The sequence below is a fragment of the Thamnophis sirtalis genome, unplaced genomic scaffold (assembly GCF_051295495.1).
Source record: "Thamnophis sirtalis isolate CommonGarterSnake01/CBP01778 unplaced genomic scaffold, rThaSir2_p1.2 scaffold_9, whole genome shotgun sequence".
Taxonomy (NCBI): Eukaryota; Metazoa; Chordata; class Lepidosauria; order Squamata; family Natricidae; genus Thamnophis; species Thamnophis sirtalis.
Window position 1 is genome coordinate 49,201,668 of NW_028261389.1, and position 16,583 is coordinate 49,218,250.

Genomic DNA, 16,583 nt, shown 5'->3' on the forward strand with positions numbered 1-16,583 from the left:
TAGCTTTATAGAGTCAAGCATTAAAGTCCTAATAGGCTTCATCTTCTCCGAGAGTCATCTAATAAAAGAGACACTACTGAGAGTCTCCATTAGCTTTACCACAAATACCAAAATAAAATTTAAAGTGGCAGCATCCCTGGCCTGGATTTATCTTCAGCCTATACTCTATACTCTATACTGAGGAACTTTATTAGTTGCTGCTTTGTCTTGTTAAGGGCATTGGTTTTTCCTGCTAGATTGGAAAGGGTGTCAGCTATAAAGACTACTGAGCAGTTGTCTGTGTTGTTTTCACTTGTTGAGCTATGTTTGTTTCCAAATCCACATCAGTTCCTACTATGAACTGTGGTTCAGTCACCCAGATAATATATAGTCCATGGGTGTGTATTAGATCAATGTTTCTCAACAGAAACTAAGATGCATAGACTTCCAACTCCCAGAATTTCCCAGCCAGCATACTCTCTTAGAAGTTTGCAAAAGAGCAGTGACTGTCTCTTAATGGTGTAACTAAACCTTTCTCTTCAGTTTTGCGTACAATTTTATCCATATACAGCTTGTCCTCAACTTACAACAGTTAATTTAGTGAACATTCAAAGTTACAGTGGCACTAAGTGACCTATGACAATTTTTCAGTTATAATCCTCCAACATCCCCATGGTCACATGATCAGATTTCAAACACTTGGCAACTGACGCATATTTATGACAGTCGTAGTGTCCAGGGGTCACATGATCACCTTTTGCAACCTTCTGATAAGCAAAATCAATGGGATAGCCATTCACCTAACAACCATGTTACTAACTTAACAACTCCACTGAATCACTTAACAACAGTGGCAAGAAAGGTCATCAAATGGGGTAAAACTCACTTAACAAGTATCTCGCTTAGCAACAGAAATTTTGAGCTCAGTTGTGGTCGTAAGTCGAGGACTACCTGTAGTTCCCTTTTTAAAAAGCTATTTAGGTGAATAGCTAAACTTTCCTCCTAGACAAACATGTAACTGAGGAGGATATTTTTTTAACGTAATGTAGCTACAACTTCCACCAATTGGTAAGCAAATAGAGAAATAACCCCCCTAGAAATATTAGGTTATATTGGCCTCCAGATCTTTTTTTATTTCTGACTATGTGTACAGGTGGCATAGAGCTTCATGGATTTTTTTTGAAGCCTGGTTCAGTGATGATAAATGGGTGGATGATAAACATGCACTTTCTGCATTTTGCTCAAGATTTGTAGACGTGGCTCCGAGAAAAGCAAGGAGAGGGATCTGACCTGCTGTGTATTCTGCACATCTCTTGGCAAAGACAAATGAGCTTGTTTTCTGTAATTGCACATATGGGAGAGGAACAGAAACAATGGCATTGGGGCAGGATGAGCTGGAGAAAAAAACAACACAGGTACTTGTTTGATGAGGAACGAGTTAATTGTTTAAAATTTTGGGCTCAACACACAATACTTTTTTATGAGTTCATGGTGACATCTACACTCATCCCTGATCCACAGCTCAAACAACTTCCAGGCCCAAATGTCTGTTTGAGGTGCCTTTCCCATGGTTGCTGCTGTCCATGACCATTTCAGCTGGGGATAGAGCCTCACGTGAGCAGAAACACCTGCTCACCCTGGTATGGCAGCCTGCTGCCTTCTAAAGCCCTTTCCAGTTTTAATGGAGCATCCTTATTGTATCCCAATTTAACATTAGAGTTTAGTCTCTTTTGAAAGAGCCTTAGTGATTTCTTTAAAAAAGAGCATCCTGTTTAGAAATTTGATTTAAACCTGGAGTCATTGATGGTTTCTGTCACCTAGATGTTGCTGGTTGTGTCAAGCAAGGTTTTACATGGCCATGCTATTTGTTACTTTGAGTAGGTGTGGATGTGCTCTTTTTTTCTACTCCTCCATTTTTTGGCTCTTTTTTGGTTGTTTCCACAAGTTGCTAGACATGCTATTATTTCTTTGTGGTGTTAGCTGAGGATGAAGCTGTGGAAATTCACTTCCCTTAATTTGTTTCACATTTTAAAAACGTAAGGACAGGACACTTTCAGGTCTTGAGACAAAACAGGGATGAGTAACAAGAGGAAGCACAAAATGTATCTTGCCATGTCCCAGACTGCAAGAAAACACTCCTGTGGCTCTCTGGCTATGCCTAGATTGGCATTATACAATACTTCCTCTTTGGGTCCTTGCATTACTTCATCATGAAAGATTTTGCTTTTACTTCCAAGTTACTTTAGGGCATGGAATCATTTTTTTGGACAATATTTCGGTTTTGACTTTGTCAATCTCTGCTTATTTGTTTTGGAGGTCAGTGTAATGCCATAGCTAGGCTGAGCAGCTGGAGAAACAGATTCAGATTCTCATTCACAGTGAAGTAGCTGATCGGTCTTGTTCCTTCCCTCTTTTATCTAATCCCATTAAAGAGGTACCTCTGTAGGCTATATTCCTTTTCTATTCTTTTTTTATAATTGCTTCCTCAACTTACAACCATTTGTTTAGTGACCGTTTGAAGTTACAACGGCACTGAAAAAAGTGTCTTATGACTGTTTTTTACACTTAAGACTGTTGCAGCACCCCCATGGTCAGAATTTGTACGTTTGACAACTGACTTGTATTTATGACAGTTGCAATGTCACACGATCACCTTTTGCAACCTTCTGCAAGCAAAGTCTGTGGGGAAGCTGGGTTCCTCTAGGAACTGTTACTAACTTAACTATTGCAGTGATTCACAACAATCGTGGCAAGAAAGGTTGTAAAATGGGGCAAAACTCACTTAACTCACTCATTCACTGTCTTGTTTAGCCATAGACATTTTGGGCTCAATTGTAGTTATAAGTGAAGGACTATCTGTATCATACTTCTGTCCTACTACAATTTAACAGTTCCTGATGGCTTAGAGACTATTTTCCCTGTCCTCTTTTACTGCTGAATATTTTTAATTGAAGTTTAGTAACACTGCTCTCCTAAAATTTTTACTTATTTTAGAAATGTAAATTTTGATCTTGGTGACAAATTGTTTTAGACTCCTACCTATTTCCTTTCTAATAAATACCATATTTTTTGGAGTATAAGACGCAACGGGGTATAAGACGCATCGGAGTATAAGACGCACCAAGATTTTTAAGAGTTAAATTTAAAAAAATTTTTTTTTGCACTCTACAGGCCTCTCAAACCCTTTTCACACCTCATTTTTTTGTGAAAAACAGGGCATGCAGAGAGTTTGAGAGGCCTGCAAAGTGCTTCTCCAAAGTGCCACCCCCCAAAAGGAGCAAAAAATGGCCCGTTGTTTGCAAAAAGAGAATATGCATAGGCCTGTAGAGTGCTCCTGGGGGCTGGAGGGCAAAAACAAGCAAAAATGGCCCGTTTTTCACTCACTTTTGCCCTCCCCAGCCCCCAGGAGCACTTTGCAGGCCTCCCACATCCTCTGCGTGTCCATTTTTGTGAAGGGGGTGGGGTTTCGGGAGGCCAAAAATGCTGTATTCAATGTGTAAGATGCACCCAGATTTTCACCCTTTTTTGGGGGGAAATGGTGTGTCTACCAAAAAATACGGTAAGTAAAAGTGAATATGGTGTGTGTGTGTGTCTGTCTGTCTGTCTGTCTGTGTGAGAGGGAGGGAGGGAAAAGAGAGTGCACACATTGGTGCTCAAAATTAAGAAGAAAAATAAAATTGAAGTCCACCATTCTGGGTTGAAAATGAGAGGTTTTTTTTAGGGGGGGAGTTATACATGTGCCTTTTTGTGATAGAATACAATAGAATAGAATTCTTTATTGGCCAAGTGTGTGACTGGACACACAAAGAATTTGTCTTTGGTGTATATGCTCTCAATGTACATAAGAAGAATAAAATACATTCATCAAGAATAAAAAGATACAAGATTTAGTGATAGTCAAGGTTACTAATAAGCTATCAAATTGTATTCGGAGGTAAACATGTAATAATAAAATGTAATAAAACAGAGTTATGCTTACAACCATAATTAATACTGGCGGGTCTGCTGCTAATTGACGCCATCATTACGGGGGAAATCATGTGACCTTGTCTCTGCTTCCTGCACCCTTTTCTTGCCATTTCCTTTAGAATGCTCAAGTGCCTGCTTACTGTCTTCTACACATCAAAAGCAATGAGATTGCTGAGGCAACCTGGAGTTGGTAGCCACAGGTATGCTAGACAAACAGCATACAGTGTCTTGAAATCCTTTTTTCTCCAATCTCTTTGCTGGAAGCTAGGAAAAGAAATTTCAAGAGTTAGTGGTTTGCATAGCACATTGCAGGGCCCAGTCCCAGATTGCTTTTGCAATTATATTGATTTTGATGTATAGAAGAAGAAACAACTTACTTCCTTGCAATTCCTTTCTCTCTAATCTCTCCGCTCTACAAAGTGGGGGGGGGGAATCTTTCATTTATAGGTTTAAATTGGGAATCAACACTTCAGTATCTACATTTATGAGACAGAAACTACTGAGGAATTTTGGTGATTTCTTTATAGAATGGGGGAATAGTAATATTCCTTCTTCCATGCCCTATTCCAAAATTGAGTCCAGAGAACAAGTTGAGAGGATGTGCAGAAACTGTTGGAGCAAAGAGTGAGGAAAAATCCCAAATTAGAAAAATTATGCAGTGGAGTCTGTTCTCGCTCTCTGATCTTATTCTTAATATATTTTGTTAGTTGTATTTTATTTAATATTTTAAAATATTTAATATTTTACATTAGTTTGTACAATGTTTCCCTAAGAAAATATAATGAGAATAGAGTAGTTTCTAATCCTGTATTAAAACATGACCTTCTTGAATAACACCAGGTTTGAGTTGCCTATAGGTAAAAGAATTACCTTCATGCTAATGAAGAATAGTGATGTGTTTCGCATGAAGCTGAATACTTTGGGGTGGTTTGCTAATAGGTAAAAAATGCCACTGAGGGATTAATTCAATCTTTCCTAAGAGGTCCTGCTGTCATCTTTTAAAGAACCTTCTTGAGTTTGTGTGACTTGCTAATTAGGTGGTAGCAGAACTCTGTTTTATAGAAAATCTCATCCTGTAAAGGAGTAGAAAAGATAGATAGACTGTACTATTGTGGTTTAAAATCTAAATATTATAGTTACATAGATCAAACATAGGAAGAGCCGTGTTCCTTTGGGTTACTGTACTATTGCAGGGGAGATCTATCATGCTATCTAGATGCTTATTCACAACTGCTTTTGTTTTCTTGAGCAGAACAGACAATCCCAGTTAAAACCATTGTAATTTGGAAGAAAATCTAACTGGTGACATCCTACAATGGCTGCAAGGAATTGTCAGTGATAAATCTATCATTTCACCTATTTAGAAAGCCAGACTGGAGCGGTGAAAAACAGTCTCTACTTGGATGAGGAAGTTGATAAAAAAATGGGTAACAGCTCCCCAAATGAGAACTCCAGGATTATTTCTTGTTCTTTTTCTTAATCATATTAAGAAGGATTACTGACTGACTACATATTTGTGGCCATTTAACCAGTTTAACACTAATATATTTTTTGACCTCTTGAACTCTCTCTTGCTTTTTCTTTGCTTCATCCTCCTCATGGTTCTGCTGTTACTTCAGTCTCTTGCTAACTTGTTTCATCACCCTCTCTGATCTTCATCTGTTTATGCGTTTGTATTACTAATTGAGGGATGCTGGACTAGCAGTTGGGATAATAGGAAGGGATCTCGCTTAGTTTCCCATCTTTTATTATGCCAAAAAGTATATTTTTATTTGTAAAATTTTCATCATGCTCCTTATAATTTGTACAAGCAATATAAGCTTGGGGGGGGGGGTTGCTCAAGAGGAGAGAAAATATGGGAATATATTGCAAAGATGAAGCAAATAAATATGCTGAGAAAGAGAACAGGGAGAAAACTGTGTTAAAGGACTGGATTGATAATTGATTCCAAGTTTTATAAAGTTATTTTATTCCTTCCTTAGGGCATACAAAACCATTGAAGAGGATGATTTGAAGTTTCCCCTTATATATGGAGAAGGAAAGAAGGTGGGAATAATCCTTCTGTGAAAGGAATCTGAGTGTTGCATCATATTTACTACTCAATTTAGCCCTAAGTTGTTTGGGGTTTTCTACTTTCTTCACTTTATTTTTCTGACAACATAAAATAATATTTTGTTTCTAATGTTTCAGTTCCTAGGTTCCATGACAAGAAGCTTGTTTCAGAGAAAAGCAGTTTCATTTACTTTTATTGCTGAACTGTCTTATTTTGATTTTTGTTTGCTTTATATAAGTATGCATTTGAAGGCAATTAGGATAGAGAGGTTTTGAAAAGAAAAAAAAAGTTTGGATAGGCAGTTCTGCAGTTTGATTGTACAGTTATACATCATCTTTTAAACTGGGAAAAAAAACTTTTTTGGATTTGTGCAGTTTTGAACAGTTGTGGAGATCAAATAGGTTTAGAGCAATAAGGATGCCTGCTGAATTTCTAGTTACTAGTTTTGTTTTGTTTTTAGCTGCATTCACAGTTCATTCAGGGATGTGGATAGCAATAGCAGTTAGACTTATATACCGCTTCATAGGGCTTTCAGCCCTCTGTAAGCGGTTTACAGAGTCGGCATATTGCCCTCACAATCTGGGTCCTCATTTTACCCACCTCGGAAGGCTGAGTCAACCCTGAGCCGGTGAGATTTGAACCGCCGAGCTGCAGAACTAGCAGTCAGCTGAAGTGGCTGCAGTACTGCACCCTAACCACTGCGCCACCTCGGCTCTTGGATCAGAGACTGAGAAATAATTTTGTCAAAATAGCAACCAATTGCCAAATACAGAATTAGAAAATAAATTATAACACTGACCTCATCAATTCTGAAGATGTGGATCTATGAGGAGTGTGATGATTCTGTGATCTCAAGATTGCTCATCACATTTATAAGCCCTTCTCTAGTGGCTTGATTGCTTAATTCAGTTAATCATATGGACTTCTGTGTTGGTCTGGCTGTTCTGGTCAGCCAGACCAGAATTTTGTTTTTTCAACAGTATTTCTGCACCTTTTTCCCTCTGTATATATGTATTTCTCCCTTCTTCCCATTTGCTGCATATTTTAGAATAATTTAATATCACTGAAAAGTAACCTGAAGAATGCCACACTGCATTTAGGGGGATTGGAGATTACAGTATCACAACAATGATTCTAAGAAAGACAGTTTTGGGGAAAGAAGATAAATTCTGTTTTCTCTTTGCAAAAGAAGAGAGAAGAGATTGCAAAAAGAGAACCACTGGTTTATAGTAGGAATTTCTGAAGGTTGATTTTGACTTCTGATGGTAGCAAACACCCTACTGCAAGGTGTGTATGAGGAAAGCCACACAGTCAAAGACATGTTTATGTTCTATAAGTCAGATAGGAAGACAACAACAATTTAAGGAATGCTACCCTGTTTCCCTGAAAATAAGACCCAATCGGGCTTTTGTGCTAAAATAAGCCCTCCCTGAAAAAATTGCAAGAGAGCAGCAGCCATGAGATGACCATGCTCGCCTCGCCGCCTCCTGCACCTCAAAAATAATAAGGCCAAATACTTATTTTGGGAGTCAAAAGAAAATAAGACCCTGTCTTATTTTGGGGAAAACATGGTACTTTAGTGTCAAATGATAGCACACAACACTTAGGATAAATAGCTCCTTTGGAATCATTTAAAGTGGTAGCTGTTCAACAGCCAATTCTATCATTTTTTTACTATGTATTCTTAAGGGGTTTTTTTCCTTGCTCAAGAATCTTTCCCCTAGTCTTCTCCAGTATTCCCATGCTTTTATGGTTTTTATCTCTTCCTAGGCTCGTGTCATGGCAACTATTGGGGTTACAAGAGGGCTTGGAGATCATGACCTGAAGGTGCATGACTCGAACATCTACATCAAACCGTTTTTGTCCTGCTCACCAGAGGTAGAACATTTATATATCTGTTACACGGGAACATGAATTAAACCAATATTTTCTTTAAAAACCAATGAAACATGTATAAGCTTCCTTTGTATTATTATTGTGCATGTAAAAGATTTAAAGTGAATCCACATGAAAATACTTCAGTTAAGAAATATTATTACTTAAGAAACAGATGATCAAACCAAGTATTTAGTGGGACTTATATAGTGAAGATTTTCTAACCTAAAACAATTAGAGCAAATGAGCGAGTTACATCTTTTTTTATTGTAAATCTGTGGGCATAATCTCTCTTTTAAAAAAAATAATAATATGATATTGGTGTTGTTTTTATCTGAAAATCTTTATGAGCCTTTCCAATTGAAAAGGAAGATGTATATGTAGGTAAATAGACATGAAGTCATTTAAAAAGCCCATTTCCTTTTTTTTAAGTGGAGCTAAATGCCTTGAAAGGCTTTGACATACTATATACATACTATAGAAGGCTAGTCATAGACATCATAGCTTTATTCTAGGAGTAGCAATTCTTTCAGGTTATTGAAACTGGTGTTTTAAGGTTGAAGGGTGGGCATAAGATGAGAAACTTCTATTTTTATGAATTGTTTTCTGCCAAAAGTGACCTAGAATCAAGAAATATTAAAGAAACATTCTATAGTTTTTTGCCTCGAAGATACAATACTCCCAATTGCCTACTAGGTTATCAAAAGCAGGTCATAAGTGTAAGTGGCTTCTTCTTTCTCTTCTCTACATAAAGACAATTTAAGGCAGCCTTGTGTATTACCCTCTGGTTATATACAATATGATGTTTAGCTTTTAGTTAATTAAGCAAGTGAAGCAAATATTGCCAATCACTTCTAATAAATCTATAATTATAACTGGTTGGTGTTTTCACATGCCACAAATTTATTAATTTATTTAAATGAGTTGAATGTTTGGTACTCATTTTTGACCTCTTAATTTACTTCATATTGATCCAAGAGATTAAATGACCCAATTTTTTCCCTGCAGACTAGCATTTAGATATTTCATAAACACTATTTATGCCAGGGTTAATTAGAAAGCTAAAAGCTGTAACACAATTCTCCAAGATGTTGCAGCTTAATCACATTAAGGTCCAAGATGTTGCAGCTTAATCATACATGCCTTCACTTTCCTGGTTTATGTTTGTTTTTGTTTTCCTATGTTCAAACTTCATACATCCTTTAAATAAAAACCTTGAATTGAAATGAGGGTTCTTGACCAATTTTGCATTAGTCAGCATGTTAGCACTATACTGCTAAAAAGGGGCTAAAGCAAATATGCCCTCAGTATGGTGTCTATTGGGATTCTAGAAAACTAAGTAGATTCTTGAAGGGGAGAAAAGATAGCCTGTTTTCCCCAAAATAAAACCTCCCTGGATAATAAGCTTAATCAGGCTTTTGAGCGCATGTGTTAAAATAAGTTCTCCCCCGAAAATAAGCCCTCCCTGAAAATATTAGCAGCATCATGAGGTGACCATGTTTGACGCCTCCTGCACCTCAAAAATAATAAGACCTCCCCGAAAACAAGGCCAAACTCTTATTTCTGAGTCAGAAGAAAATAAGACCCTGTTGTATTTTCGAGGAAACATGATACAAGTTATGTGTGTTAGTACTGATTTTCCAAATTCTGAATTATAGTTCTACCATTTTGATATTTTTAATGAGGATTGAATAATTATATCCATGTAGAGTAGATTAATAGGTATCACTTTGGTGGAAGATTCCATGTGTAGCCATGTTGGTCACATGGCCACAGAAACTGTCTTCGGACAATGCTGGCTCTCTCAGACAAGAAACAGAGATGAGCCCTGTGCCCGAGAGTCGGATACGACTGACAGGGAAACTTTTACCTTTAGTTCATCAGCATTTAAATCCTTCATTGATTTTCCCATTTCAGCAAATCAAATTAAAATGACAGTTCTTTTAAACTCTATTTGGGGTTATTTAACAAGAAAACAAACAGTAAGTATTGAAACCAAACTTCTTAAACTGTTGAAGTTCTGTTTTTCTGTCCTAGATTTCAAATATGAACAAAACACAAAATATGATGAATGGCTCTTTTCTTTCATTGTCAAAACATATCCCAAGCCACCAATTGTCAACTACGTTAATGTAACATTACAGACCAGGTGCATGTTTTTCTGAATCCTGATCTAAATGGTAATTTCCTATTACCTGCTGTGATAAGGTTACTTCATTTCTTTAAAAATAGTCAGTGATGAAGTAATTAAAATCCTTGATAATTCAGTGATTTTTTAAAAAATCAAGGAACCAGATGATTTGATAATGAAGGTACGTGTAGGCAATTAAAAACTAGTGTTTTACAAACAGACAATTGAATAACATAGAATATAATCTTCATGTGAGAATAATTTTAAACAAATCTCTATTTTTTCAACATGTAAGTATGTGTAATCTAAACTTTGTAATGTTCTCCTGATAAATTTATTTTTGAGGTGGGAGTTTTTTTGTTTTTGTTTTACAGATTCTGGATCCTGAATTCTTCCAAAGGGAAGAATGGCCTTTCTTCCGTTCTTCTGTGAAGAACTGTGTTTTCCTTTTTTATTTTGATTACGCTCCCCGTCCCCACCCACCTCAAGTCAACTTGATCAAAGGCTGGAATTACAAGGATTAGACTACAAAACATCCAGAGAAAAGGAAATTGGAACAAACTGGGGACAGTTTAGAACTTTGGAAGATAATTATATGCCCACATTTTCATTTATTGATAGTGGAATAAAGCACCATTTCTAGAAACAGGTAGACATAATGGCAATTTCCTAAAAGCTCTTCTCTTTTTGCTTTCCATGGGTGATTTTTCAGGTAAGAGTTTATAATATTCTCCAGTATGAGCATGGACCGGATGATGTGCTTATCTTAGCTACTGATGGACTCTGGGATGTACTATTAAACGAAGAAGTATTAGAAGCCATCACTAATTTCCTGCCAAACTGTGACCCTGATGACCCACACAGGCATGTAACCTTAAACGTTCTCTTCTGTAAGCTATCTTGAAATTGTCCTACTTTTTCCTGAGGATAACATTGAGGGTATTTTGTTATAACATTTGCTTACCACTTAGAACAAAAAGCTTTTTCAGCATGGTTTTTGTACTGTATTTCACAAGAGGCTAATTTTAGTTCTAAAATTTTAAGATGAATATAAATATATACAAATAAAAATTGATTGTAAACGAAAATGTGGTGGAATCAGTTCAGTTTGCACCAAAGCAAATTTTACTTATTTCTGAATTCTGAAAAGAAATAAAATATTTATTACTGTCTGCATATGTTAAAATTAAGAGATGCGCTTTTGTGAAGTATAGATTTTGGAGGTTCAGCTATTGCTTAAAAACTGACCAAAGCTATTCTATGCCCTGTAGGGAAGAAGACCATTTTTAAAAACGTTTAAGCTGATCTGCTTTCCAACTCTGATATTCACTCACTTTGTAAAGACAAAGATGAATGCCTGCATATAGCAGTGATTGATGGACTGATTGTATGGTCATATTCTGAAAAATGCAAGCACAGAGAAATCCTAGAATATGGACAAACATCTTGTTCTAGTATGTGAATTTGAATGTGAATGTGAATAAATGTCAGTTTGGGTAGGAAAGGGGTATTAAACAGGAAGTAATACCTGAATTAATTCATAATTACATATCTTAAAGTATACTGATGGTTGAGCACTTTTGTAATCCTAATGTATATCAAAATAAATAAATTGTGCAAGCTTCTGTTTTGTAGACTTTGTACTGCAATGCACAATTAAACTTAGTTCCTAGTAAGCATCCAGCTTTAATACACTACCTAAAACCTAGACTAGTTACTGTACCTCCAGGCAGTTATTAGATTTGAAAACAAGATAAATTTTTAGATATGAGGTATTTCTGCAACTTTTCAACTAGATCACTTGTTCACATGCATTGTTTTAGATTTACAAACTTCTTTTATTTCATGAAATAAAAGTTATTTCTGACAGACTACTTCTTAAACAACATTCTTGTCAATATCATTGCATGTATGCATGTATAAACACACAGATGTGCTCGTGTGCACAAACACACATCTTGTTTAGTAGAAGAAATCCTAGGTCTCAATAAAGCAGCAACCTTGCTCAAGATATCAATTTAGTATTCTGAAATTTGAGTACATCTTTTGGTCATTTTTTTTCTTAAATTGTCCTTAAGATCCACTTTTATATTGTTACTTATTAGTGATATTATAGGAGTAGGTCTTAAGGAGAATTCAAATGAGAGCTGTGTCTCATTTTTCTTTCTGCTCTTCACTTATTATTGGTGTTTCTTTTTCAAGGTAGTAAATAAAAATGGACAGTTCAGATTGCTTGCCCAAAGTGCCTTTTGTTGTCTTTGCAGTAGTTCCACAATCAATAAGTTTCAGGGAGAAGCAAATGTATATTCTGAAGTGCTATACCAATTAGGCACTTCATTAGGGATGACTGATTGCTTGAAAGATACTTCAGCAATTTTGTAAAGTTGCTTTAAAAGCTGCATCTCAGATTCACTACATTAGAGGAGAAGGCATGATGTAATGTTATTGATATTAATCTTCAGATTACTCGGAACATCTTGCTCATGTATTGCCAAGAAATAAAAGCAGTCTTCATTATTTACATGCTTTATTTATTTTCTATCATTTTTTAACTTCCATTTGCCTGCTCTTGTTTAATTTTAGCATTGTTTCTTCTTTAATACCTGTATATTTTTATTTTAACTATTGAGAATCTCTAATACTACGTTTCTTAATTTTCACTACACTTAAAGCAACTGTATTTAAAGGATGAAAGATTACAAGCCTTTTCTACCAGTATTTCCAGTGTATTGTTATACATATTCTAAATCACAAATAGGCAACTTGGGTTTGTTCCAGATGCTTTGAATTTGTTGGTTTCAACTAGTATGGACAAGAATAGAAAGTGGGAAATAAAGCCTGGAATATATGAAATAGATGAATACTCTGCTTTATATATCAGTATGTTGTTGCACATATATCTGTGGTTGTTTATGCCAGATTAGTTGCCTCTTGGCCGGTATAAATTATCCTTTGGTCTTCTGCTATATGATGGAGGATAAATGCTCTCTTCCTACTACTTTTGGGGAGAAAAAATTTAAGAGACATTAGACAAAAAAATAGATATCTTGTATTTGTAATACATGTATTATATGAAATCTTGTATCTTACACATCTTCTGATTGGGCATCATGTTTTACAAATAATCAAGTTACGAATGTAATGGAGCCTGCCTATTCCATTCATAACCCGGGAATTCAAGGAAGCGAATCTCGTACCTTGGAACGGGATCACTCCCACCTTTTGCCTACACATTCACTATTTGGGGGAGTCTAGTGATGGAACAGGCCATCTGCTTAAGACCACCCAAGGCCTCCCCAACCCACTGAAATACCTCATGCTCTCCACAATTTCTCCCCCTCCCAACCTGCTGCTCTGGGTACTTACCTTGTGAAGATCTAGCAAGCAATCTTCTCTCTAGCCTCTCAGCTGCGTGCTCTGTTCGGGCCTCTGTGGGCCTCTCCCAGCGCATTGCAAGCCGAAATGGAGTTCTGATCTGCCCCTTGGAAGCTTCATTTCGGCCTGCAACGTGCAGGACGAATGCTGCACAGCCTCTGTGGTTGTTCATAAGGATCAACAACTGCTATGGTGCTGCGGGTTTTTAGTTTCAATACTTCTTTGTAAACGCTAGGGGGCACTTATTGCATAACTTTGAACAATCGCTAAGGGAATGTTCATAACCTGGGGATTACCTGTATTTCAGTCTGTATGTTTTTCAAAATGGAGAAAAGAATCAATTCCCTTCTTTTGTAGCACTCAAACCCTACTTCAGTTTAGATTTCTCTAATATACCATTAATAGGAAACATAATAACAGATCTCTCAGTATCTGCTTTACTTTAATCTTGGGAGTTCTGTTTTGCAGCTTTGCCTCATGTAATCATAATTTAAGTTTCCCAGTGCCTAATCAGACTTATCCTACCTTGCTCAAGATCCCAAGGGTAATAACTTTGCAATGTTTATATTGCAACACTTTCCTTCCACATCGAAAATTGTGTGCAAACTATGTTCTCATCTGCTAACTTTTTGAAAAAATAACTTTTTTCAAAACAGTCAGAATATTTGGTCTTGGCTGAAGACTCTGAATAAGGTAGTGAAATCTGAATGTTGATAAAGCAAATTTATGGTGATTAATATGGCCCATCTATCAAACAGTTTGAATGGCAGTTTTCAATATTGGCTTTTCCTTCTTTGCCTACAGGTACACACTAGCAGCTCAGGATTTGGTAATGCGAGCTAGGGGAGTGCTGAAGGACAGAGGCTGGAGAATATCCAATGACCGACTGGGCTCAGGAGATGACATTTCGGTCTTCGTCATCCCTTTAATACATGGAAATAAACTCTTGTAAAAGCAGCATCAGTGCTAGTAACAGGAAACATTTGATTAACAACGTCCTTTGGAAAATATAGTTTTCTGATAATTGAAAATAGTGGTTCAAACATTCTCTTAAGCTTGAGTAACCTGATCTCTTTGTACTTGAAAGCTACGGCTGATTTTCACATAATCTCTTAGAGGTTGCAGCTTCCCTAAGCTTATATTATTGGTACATAACAGGCAGTGGTGAAATTCAATTTTTTTTACTAACAGTTCTGTGGGCACGGCTTGGTGGGCGTGGCAAGGGAAGGATACTGCAAAATCTCCATTCCCTCCCCACTCCTGGGGCCAGCCAGAGGTGGTATTTGCCGGTTCTCTGAACTACTCAAAATTCCCACTACCTGTTCTCCAGAACCTGCTTTATTTCACCCCTGATATCAGGACCAGAACTTCAGCACTGCTACTATATTTAATGCTTTCTTTTTAATATCCCTCCTGGTGAGGACACTGTTGTAATCTAACTGAATTTATTTCTCCCAATGTAATGTAGCCTGGAATGCTAAATGAAATTTGAATTGGGACGACCATAATTGAAACTGGATAGGCAGCCTTTATTTTCCCAGTTTCTGTGCTAGCTGACTTTAATTTAGAAGACATCTAATTTATAATTACTAAAGTTAGAAAAGCTGGTATCTACTTAGGTATTGTTTGCTGAACGTAATGATGTTTCAGTGGAGAGGTTTTAGAGTTTGCTTATGCATATTAATTCAAGATTTCTTCCCTTCTTCAGTGTAATGAAAATGTATAGATTTTTCTATGTACTTGGTGGTGAAATTAGCCTTTTTATGGTTTCAGTCTAGCAACTGTCAATAAAATTGCCTAAGAGAATAGAGAAACATTGGGTGGTAAATCTATTTTTGTGTTAAATTTTTGTCAAGTGTGTAGCTATGATGTAGCAGACTGGAAGATTATTTTAGTTAATATTTATTTGTTATCAGATTTTTCATGCATTAGATACTTTGGTCTTCTCTTTCAACAGGATATGGTATTCCTATTGAAAGAATTTCCCTACAAATACTGTTGATTTGGATGCTCTGGTTAAATGTTTGTCTTGTTTTCTTTAGCTATTTAATGCTAGCAAGTATTAGAACAATAAGCTTCTCCCATTTGCCTACTGTATTCTTTGAGCATTAATTTCTTTTACTGCTTCTATTGTATTCCATTGCCAAGATGTAGCAGGTAAGATGTAAATTTTAGATCCATGTAGTATAGCAAGAATTTCTGAAGAACAAGCATCATTAGTTCATTTGTAATTGTCAATATTAATAAAATATCAAAATAGATAGGAATAAATATTCTAGTAAGAAACTTACTCAAGCAAAGTATTCATAATTATACATACATAATGCAAACCCCCTCTTCTGGAATTGGATGCTTGAGTTGTATTCCTCAGGTATTATCTTCTCAATCAAGAAATCTAGTAGCACATTCTATGTCATTTAAAAATTAAATCATATGGCTGGAAAATAAGAGATCAACTTTTGAGAGATCTTAAATAATTTCCAAAAAACAAGTTTTCAGCATACCAAAAAAATTGTTCTATCTGTTTCCATGTCTTTTTTTTTTTAACATTTTCCCATCTTCATAGTATTAAGTTGATATTTTTTGTGAGGCAGGTATTTCATATACTGTCTTTGCATCAATACAAACATTTCCCTCAGTAGGGTAGTACTATTGTAAATAAGTTTGAATCTATAACTGAACAGTTAAAAAGATAATTAATCTATGACATCTCTAAATATGTATGCAATAATGTATTTTATAGTAGGCTTCATGAAACTGTTATAAACAATGTTTCATAGTGTAGAGTCTTGGCAACACTGTAAAGAAATCTGGAAGTAGATATTACACATAATGTATTTCTGCATTCACAGTATGTACTTTTCAGTTCAAGTAATTCTTAATGTGGGTCACTATTGATGTTCAGTTTCATTTCATTCACATATGTGAAATCAGTGTTTTCTGGGTAAAATACTGTCACAGGTTCATCATCACTTTCTAATGCAGTATGTGTATGCAAAAATGTGCTATTGTGTTGTTTGTCTTCATTTGCTTTATCATATTCCTCACTTCCACCACTTAAACCCTCTTTAGACACAAATTGTCTCACTAGGTAATTAAAAGTACAGGTTTAATTTTTATGTTGTTCTACCACAGGGGTTCCCAACCCCCCCAGGCTGTAGACCTGAATTGATCTGTGTACCATTGGGAAGAGGATCACAC

At 36.2% G+C, this 16,583-nt stretch overlaps 1 protein-coding gene across 1 annotated transcript in view; it reads left to right on the forward strand.

The window, feature by feature from the left end:
- The window catches only part of PPM1H (protein phosphatase, Mg2+/Mn2+ dependent 1H), a 96,505-nt gene extending 81,793 nt beyond the window's left edge, over positions 1-14,712 (forward strand). The window contains exons 7-10 of the mRNA XM_087723524.1: positions 5,931-5,994; positions 7,772-7,879; positions 10,720-10,871; positions 14,187-14,712. Of these exons, the coding sequence (XP_087579650.1) occupies positions 5,931-5,994; positions 7,772-7,879; positions 10,720-10,871; positions 14,187-14,334 (472 nt within the window). The 3' untranslated portion in view covers positions 14,335-14,712. The remainder of the gene's footprint in view (positions 1-5,930; positions 5,995-7,771; positions 7,880-10,719; positions 10,872-14,186) is intronic.
- Positions 14,713-16,583: the final 1,871 nt, after the last annotated feature.